Consider the following 9,393-nt stretch of genomic DNA (forward strand, 5'->3'; position numbering starts at 1 on the left):
TTGACATATATGCACACCATCACGCCCCTGCCCCTGCCCTTTCCCGATACAAAAACACACTGAATACTTGATAGTAGGAACTTATTTGGAGCTCAAAATGGGTTGCGCGCCCTTAATTCATAGGAAAGCATTCGACCCAAAAAAAGTTTTATCAGGAATTGAATGCAACTTTTTAGTCATTATAGTTGTTCCTCCAATTATAATGACTTTTAAATAAAGGTTGCGAATTAAGGTGATTGGACCAAAGTAAGTATCCAACTTTAAGTCATTATAATGTTTATCCCAAACCAAAAAAATAAGATATTTCAGTTTGGTGGGTTAAATTTGGAAGAAGAATTTCTTTTGTTGTTTTTAGTAAGGTTTTTAAAATCGGATCAGATAGGGGATTGTTTTGGTTTGTGGGTTGAATGATCTGACTCTTCAGTCTAAACAGATAACTCATTTTGACAAAATAAAAAAATTAAAAATTTAAAAATAAAATTGGCCAAAAACCATTGTCCAGGTTGACAGTTCAACCACCTGAGTCAGTGGTTCGCTGATCAAATCAACGATTTTTGGTCAAAAAGTGTTTTTGGGTGAAACAGAATCGGTCAATTCCAGTTTTTCTGATGTGATTGTTCAGTCCAATCCGATTTTGAAAACACTAGTTTTTAGTAGTTAGGAAGGAAACCTGATATATCATAACACAATTAAATTAAAAAAAAAAACGGATTGAAACAAGTTCATAAAATAGTGTAGTATTTTAATTAGTTGCCTATGTGCCTTTACAAAATTATTTTAAATTTGGTATTTCTTCATACTACACTTTCTCAATTTCTAAGACATGATCTAGAGTAATTTTTTTTTTTTGAGAAAAGCAATACCAAATAAAAAACCTTCTTCTGAAGTACCACTTTTTCTAACATAGCACCAATGTCAGTGCCATTTTCTCAAAAAATGGCATCGATGCCAAACACCACCCTAATCCATCACCACTATTCTGTCTCCCCCCATAGCGGACTCATCTTTCATCATTCTTATTGTTGACCCCAAATATTAACGGTAATACTTGATTTGATTCTGTTTTCCATGACAACGAATTTACATTGGTGTTGCCAATTTGAATGGTTTGTCCATTAGCATCAGTTTGTGTGTAACTACGATTTGTACTTTTTGTACTGATTGGTAGATAAACTTTGCATCTAAAATGAGGGACCACATAATTAATGTGCTTCTAGACCTATTCATGGGCCATGTCGGGTTGAGCTTTAGTAAAATTTGATAGATCTAACCCAAAGCCCGAGCCCGAAACAGTGTAAAATTTTTCATGGTCTGATCTATTTACTTCCTAGCTTATTCCTCCCAAATTAAATAACTTGCTTCCCACCTCCATTCACTTTCATATAAAGTTACTTCTAGCAAATAAATAAAACGAAGTCATTACACTAGTGCAAAATGAAATCTACACCACAAACAAACAAAAGTTACATACCCACAAGACATAAAGAATACCATTTACAACACAAATGAGATATGAGCCACCCGTCTCTTACATGGATCTTCTTAGTTTCTTCACAACTCACAAATAGAGACTAATGGCCTAGCTTTCTATTAAACTCGAACGAGATGAAATCATTTCGTTTTTTCTTCCTCATTTTTGTGTATTTGTGTTCTTATTGTTGAGATTTCGTCAACTTGTGACGAAATTGTCTGTAAGAATGATGCAACTCCATAAGAGAATTATGGTAACAACCACAATTATGGTAACGGGTGTCCATTTCAAGGCTATCACCTGCGCAGAAAGGCAATTCAAAAATAGAGTAGAATCATTGAATGGATAAAAGTTTCTTCTTTAATACATGATATGTTTTTTGCAATGTCTGAGTTCCGCTTCAGTCAGGGCAAAGCCTATTCGGACAATTTTTATTGCCTTGCATTGAGAATATTTCCCTACTTATATGCTTTATTTCTTGAGGAGACATATGCAAGATTGTAAAAAGCTGTTACAATAGTGTGAACACAGATTTGCGCTGATAAAAGCCTATCTCGCAATATCTATGATGACAAAAAGGCACGATGTCAGAAAAACTCTGACCAATCACAACCCCCAGTTGATTGGTTAGCAGTTTTATAGGTATGATGCCTTTCCTATATCGTAGTTGGACTTCATGTTTCATTGCTTCTTAGGGCTATCAATGGATCGAGTCTGTCCAATTTCTCAAACCAAACCAATTTTATTATATGTTGGTTCCAGTTCTATGATTTTATCCCAAAATCAATTATTTTATTAAATATATATAATTTTCTTATAATTTTTATCATGTTTTATGTTTGAAATGATAAATTAGATGGATAATATTAATTTATTAATATATAAATAATTTAATATTTTATTATCATTTTTATTAAGGTTATATTATCAAATTTTAAAATTTAAATTATTATTTAAATAAATAAATATAATTTTCAATATAATCAGATGTATTGGATCCAAACTCGACTATTAATCGGGACAGTTCTGGGTCTGTAATTTGGTCCTGATTAATAGTTGGTTTGGGGCTGGGACCACCCTGTCCCAATCCAGACCTGACTCGTTGACAGCTTGGGAGATTAAGTGTTGCAAGTCGGGCCAGGTTAGAAGGGATTGGGTTTGGACTGGCTTGGTTTATTTCTTAGATTTAAAATTGACAAATTGAAATTCACTAATTAATAATTGTATAAGGAAAAGTTGTGTTTTATTTTTAGATTGAAGTTGAATTTCAAAATTTTCAACCCTAATCTTAACCTGAACCCCAATCTAATCTAACATTTTGTGGTTGGATTGGAGCTAATCCAGCCCAAGTTGTACTCCTCCGATTCCCAACCTTCTCAGAAACCTTACTTATTCTATTCCCTATCTCATTTTTTTATTTAACTTAGCCCTTCTTGCTCCGCACTAGTGTTATATGTTGTCACTAGAAGAAGTTTCCCTCTTGATGGGACCAATGCATCATGCAAATCATGCTTGCCCCATAATTGCAAAGAATCTGCCAACTGAATGATAGTTTCAGACGAGATGCGATTTCAAGCCCCGCTATCCGCTCCCACCACCCTGAGTTGCCCAAATTTAATTGGATAATTCTAATAATCAAGATGGCCCACCAATGTCAGAAATAGGGCCAATGCATTGGACCATCTACCACTACCAAGTGAAGTGATATAATCCAGCAGCCCACAGCTTAAGCCGCTAGTTTTGGGCCATTTGGCCCATGGTCCATGGTCGAAATAAAGAGAATCCAAAGTAACAAATATAACATCAAACCATTTCAAATAATGCTCTGCTGAAACACTCACCTCAAGGCAAGGAGAACACCATATAGGAGACTCCGTACGAGATCTCACCAGCACTCTTTCTGAAACCTCTGGCCATATACCAAATAAATAAACATATTAGTTTGATAGACAACCCCTTTATATAACTTCGATTGACTTTGAAACGCTTGTATATATTATAATAAGTTTACCTGTTTGTCTTCTATTTTCTAGGATCTTGGAGATATCTTCTGTAACAATTTCTGGGTCTTGTCTACGATTCGCATTTAGCTTTGACAGATTGGCCTGAGTTCTTGTATCTAGATATTGCTTTCTAATGCTTCCAATCACATTATCTGAGCACCATTTATCAATATATATCTTAGTACTAATCTGTCATAATACTCTTCACCAGATTATCAGTCCGACCCCTGTCCTACTATCTTAACTGACAAGATATGAGTTAGTGGACGATTTTAGTTTGGAGAAACATGAGACAAGAATGGTGACTAGAACACATTAGTTTCATAAGAGATAACCTAATAAATGTTTATTAGCATACATGATGTGTCATGTGCCCAACTCCAAGGGGGTGATCATGGGTTGGGCCTGTCCGCCTATGTAATAATTTGTGTTATACTTTGCTATAGTATGAAATATTATATATAATAAATATAGCATTTCATATTATAATATAATAAAATATAATATAACATACACATAAATAATAAGAATTTGTGTGTTGGGATGGGGATTGCTTTGGCGGGGGCAGGGATAGGGACAGAGACTAACAAGGATCCTAATATGGGTCAGAAATGGGGAATGAAGTCCCTATTAAGTACTATTCATATTAAATATTATATATAGTATTATTTATATTTTATTTTTCAAAAAAATACTATTGATTAAAAATTTTGAGGATTCAAGTCCCTGTGAGGAACTCATTTCCGTCAAGAATTGGGATAGAGGACAATTTTTGTCCTTGAAAGGAAATGGGGTTGGGGATGAGGATTTATTTAAAATTTGGGATCAAGGACAATGAATATAATCCCTGCCCCAAACCCGCCCTGTTCAAATTCCTAAGTGTGTGTATAATAGGGATGATATATATTGTGGGCTGGGCCCCGGCCCAAAATTTCTAAGCCTGATGCAAACCCAAACCCATAATTTGAAGCATATATCTGCTATGAAAGGAAAGAAAAGGAAAGGAAATGCATAAAAGTTAAGGGCACATGTAGAGGTATAAAATGGGTCGTGTTTGACCCACCTGTGGCTTGCGCAAAGTGCAGGTCGTCCTGGGCCATGTTGCCCTCCCTAGGGATAATTTGGGGGGTCAGTCCAGCACAGTCCATGGCCCAAGTCTGTGCCATGCCGCGGGCCTAGGCCGAACTGGGTCAGACTGTTTTTTTTTTTGTTTTTATTCTTTTTGACATTTTGTTTTTATTTATTTTTTATTTCTTTGCTAAGTAAAACTAAAATATTTAACCTTCTTTTGGAAATTATTTGAAAAAAATAAGAAATCTAAGAAGGAAATGAAAAAAAAATACTTAACCAAATAAGAAAGAGACAAATACTCAAAGTGTAACAAATTGGAAGAAAAATAGGAATTTTATTTCATTTAAATTTGAATGATACAAAGCATACAATGGTTGGATGAATGAAATATAAAAATTAGAAAATAGAATAAATTAATAAAATATAAAATACAATATACTTACAAATTGGGAATAGAAAATTACATTATTAAAAAGTATCAAATAAAATAAATAAAATTAAAACAAAATTTACAATAATTTGAAAAAATGCTATACAACTATTTAGTATACAAAAAATATTGACTTCATTATTTTCTCCTATTGTTCTTGACTTTGATCATTTGCTTCTGGTGAAACATCTGGGGTAGTGTCATACCCTCATTTAGGAACCCCCCAAAATACATAAATACTTCCTTATATAGATATTTGGATGCTGTTAGAGGGTATTTCTGTAAAACTCCCCCAAAAAGCTAGTTAATCAGGCAGACCAAGTGTGGCCCGCTATGGACTCATGGGCTGTGCCATGCCAACATGTGGACCATGGGTGGTACGACATGACACTGCTTGGACTATCATGCCGAGCCTGGCATGGCCCGCATGCTGTCGTGCTGGACCAGGCCTGTCCAAATTCAGGCCGCGAGCAGCACGGCCTTATTTACACCTATAGGCACATGGCTTAGAAATAAGATTACCGAATTTAGTGAAGCTATATGGTTTTGTAAGGGTATCTATCAATTCGTTATCCATCTTGTCGAACTCCTTTTGCAAATCTTGCAGATAATGAAAAGCTAATTTTCTTGGATACGAAGACTCGCACAACGCAATGTAGGAGAACCCATTGTCGATTAAGTAGCTTTGACATCATCGGCAGTTAGGAATAGTCAGCAATTAAGGAAAACTAAATGAAAGAGGCATCTTATCAACCTTAATTCTCACAAGTAACATAGAACACAGCAGCATACATGTGATGTATTATTATGTATGTATAAGAAATTAACAAGATAGAAACATACAAATTTTGTGATGAAATATGAAAAGAAGGTCGGAAAGGAAGAAGGATACTAGAAGCAGTGGTGATCAACACGAATGCACATCTTTGAATGTGTGAGGGCTCCTCTCGAGATTTCTTTGAGTATAAACTCTCCCTGTTGCTTGTAAAACTCATCCTCTTCATTTGTATACCTATGGCCTTGGGCAAGGGGCAACCCATCAATCACCCTCCCAATAATGGTTAGCTTAACCATTCCTGGGCCAATAATATCCGATCGAATGGAGGAAAATTGAAAATTGTGACTCCTCTGTTTCACACAATGACAAGGTTCACGTCTGGGGGGTCTGGTATAAGAAAAAGGAGGAGAAAAGAGAACTTGGTGGCCAAGTTATTCTTTAATTGGATGTTATAGGAAAGCACAGAAGGTGGAGACAAATGATATGTTGGTAATAAAGAAGAATATTCATTTCCTTGTTACCATCTTTTTCCCAATCTTTAACTTCCTTGCTGTAAAGGCTTTCCCTCAAATCTTTAATGGACAGATGCCTTCTTTCCTACTAATACACTCTAGAAAATGGTGAGCCCACCAGTCCACCACAAATTGCCTTTCTTCTAGGCACCTATTAAGAAAAGTATTTCTACAGTGTATATGTACATTACACGTTTTAATTAGTAGTATTTTATGTGTAGCATCTATATTTATATCTATTATATATAAAGTAGATATTTATCTTGATTTTGGTGCAAAGTATAAAAACTAAATAAAAATATCATACATGATACTTTTGATAATTGATGTAGATTTGAGTACTTTTGACACCCTTTCGTTAATTTTGTACAGACTAACAAGTCATGGCCAATCAAAAGAACTCCACATCTGATTGTTGATAATATATTCCTCTACATGGTGGAATTAGGTGGGACCTGATTAGGAAATGTACATAAAAAAAAAGTGGATTGAAATAATAGGAATGGGTTTGTTATTTAGTTTAGTTTTTTAATGACTAAAGAATTTTTATACTAACAATTTGGTTTGAAACTTTGGAGCAGTGAAAAAAAGAAAAACAAATTTGTTTGGAGTTCAGAAGGAATACAAGTTATCACCTTTAATCTAGGGTCTGTTTGGTTTGCAGTTGGAATTATAATCGGAATTGGAATTATGGCCCCGTTTGGTTTGCGGGAATAGGGGTCTGGAATCGGAAACGGAATGGACTTTTCTGATTCTAACTGTTTGGTTGGGCGGAATCGGAATCTCGTTCCCATTCCTACTGGAATGGCATTCCCCCATTTGAGGGAATGGCCATTCCCTGCCCCTTCATTGGAAATAAAATTCCATTCCTGCTGATTTTAATTCCCATTCTCATTTCTGTCTGAACCAAATAGACTATAGGAATGAACCATTCCGATTTCAATTCTGACTACAAACCAAACATACCCTAAAATCCTTTGGAATCGAAATTGGAATGTTCTATTCCCATAATCTGTTTGGTTCAGACAGGAATGGAAATGAAAATTGGAATCAATAGGAATGAGATTTCATTCCCAAAGAAGGGGCAGAGAGAATGGCCATTCCCTCAAATAAGGGAATGCCATTCCAACAAGCAAGAATGGGAATGGGATTCCGATTCCGCCCAACCAAACGGTTAGAATCGGAATAATCCTTTCCAATTCCGATTCCAAACCCCTATTCTGAGAACCAAACGAGGCCCTAGTTTATTGTTTAGAATTGAAAATTTCAACAACTATGTGAAACAACAGCTACCAATACAAAATGGAATATATGAATTGTATATATGAAAACAACATACAGAGTGCAGATCTGTTCCATGTATTCCTTTCAGAGGTCCTGTGTTTTTTCTTTTTTTTTAGGCATCAGAGGTCCTGTATTCGGACAATGTTTTCGAGCAATGAATGATTTGCCTTGTTGTTTGTGGCGTAAAAAAAATGCAAATCTGCTAAACAAAATGACTGACCACACAGGACTTCCATCTATTCAATCGTTTTATATTGTTTGTTTTACCTAAGAGTGCAACTTGGGCAGGCCCAATTGGAGACCGAAACCGATCCAGCCCACAATTTATACATGTTAGGCTTGGATTTTCGGTCTTTGAGTTGGGTCTGGGTCCAAAAGTTCAGTTTTTATTTTATTTTTATTTTTGGGGCCAGGCAGGTTTGTATAGGTTTTCCTATCTTTCCTTACCTTTTCCTTCAAACCAAACACAACCTAAGTAACTCAAATCCAGCTTGAGCCAAACCCTATCTTATCCTAATCCGAGCTTGGCCCGACTATGTATATGCATATATGTATCTAATATGTGTTTGTGTATGTCTATATACATATTTGTATACTTTTTTCTAAACCATACATATATGCATTATATTGATGACTGACCATTTTGAGCCTGGCCCAGGCTTGAGCCCAACTTGAGTGCATCAAATTTCAATTTGGGATGGGCCTAATTTGGACATCTCAGACTTGATCTCTCAGGCCTCATGCCCAGTCCAATCTGCTCAACTTGCACCCCCCTAGTTTTACCCTTTGAATTAGGCTATTAACCCTAATTAAAGGTGGATGTGCAAATTAAACATAAAAAAAACTTTTAAATCCAGCCAACCTGTCTAGCCCGTGTCTAGGCCCAACCAAGCTTCAGCTAATATTGGGTTGGGCTTGTGTTGGTAAGCTTGGGCTTGACCTTAGGCTGGGGCCAGTCCCAAGCCTGAGTCTAAGTCTTAGGGGGCCTGAGTTGACCCTTAATTCTAAGGGTGTCAATGGACTGGTTTTGGATTGGACAGACCAACAAGACATATTGGATTGGACCAATCTGATCCAAAATATTCATTAGATTGGATTGGACCTGATCCATCCATAATAATTTTATATTGGATTGGGTTGGATTAAGCCAATATCCGGTCCATTCGTATAAGATAAGAATATAGGTGTGAATGGACCATGTTTGGGTTGAACCTAATCTAAACCAAAATGAATTTGAACAGATTGGATGGTCTAGACATTAAATTGGACCGGTCCAAAATATTCTTTGGATTGGGTTGGACCTGATCCATTTATAATGGACTCACATTGGACTGGATCGGATTGGACCAAATCCAGTCCAATTGACACCCCTCCTTAATTCAACCCAACCCACCCAAGCTGCATCCTAATTCTAATGTTTTATTAGAAAACAACCTGTTGCTGCTAGCAGTGCAATGACGTGGCATCATCATGGGCATTGGATAATGTAGACCAATACTGAAAACGGTTATAAGCACTAGTACCAAACAAAACCAGTACTGTTTTTCCAAAAAACAGCCTATGTGGCAGCATCAATGCTAAACAAAAAAAAAAAAGGAGCTATTTTCTAAGAAAACAGTACAACATACCCTCATGCATACAACACCGTTCTCAGAAAACATCTCTGAAGTAACGACATCGATGCCAAACACCTACCAGACTTATAAGGGATTGCCAGCTTTCTTGTTCTTAAAAACTACGAATCGTCTTAGGACGGTAATGGTATATTGTTCAAATTCAAATTTGAATCTGATTGGATTAGATTAGGGGTGATTTTAATTCAACCGATGTTTTATTAGTCATTG

At 36.0% G+C, this 9,393-nt stretch overlaps 1 protein-coding gene across 1 annotated transcript; it reads right to left on the reverse strand.

The window, feature by feature from the left end:
* Positions 1–1,331: 1,331 nt before the first annotated feature.
* On the reverse strand, positions 1,332–6,148 carry LOC104596116 (SNARE-like superfamily protein). Its single transcript, XM_010257144.3, has 5 exons — positions 5,868–6,148; positions 5,498–5,658; positions 3,483–3,626; positions 3,313–3,380; positions 1,332–1,771 (listed from the first exon to the last, which is right to left on the reverse strand). The coding sequence occupies exons 1-5, from the start codon at positions 6,047–6,049 to the stop codon at positions 1,670–1,672; spliced, it is 657 nt and encodes a 218-aa protein (XP_010255446.1). The 5' UTR covers positions 6,050–6,148; the 3' UTR covers positions 1,332–1,669.
* Positions 6,149–9,393: the final 3,245 nt, after the last annotated feature.

Source organism: Nelumbo nucifera, chromosome 1 (genome assembly GCF_055504915.1).
Source record: "Nelumbo nucifera cultivar China Antique chromosome 1, China Antique-T2T, whole genome shotgun sequence".
Taxonomy (NCBI): domain Eukaryota; kingdom Viridiplantae; phylum Streptophyta; class Magnoliopsida; order Proteales; family Nelumbonaceae; genus Nelumbo; species Nelumbo nucifera.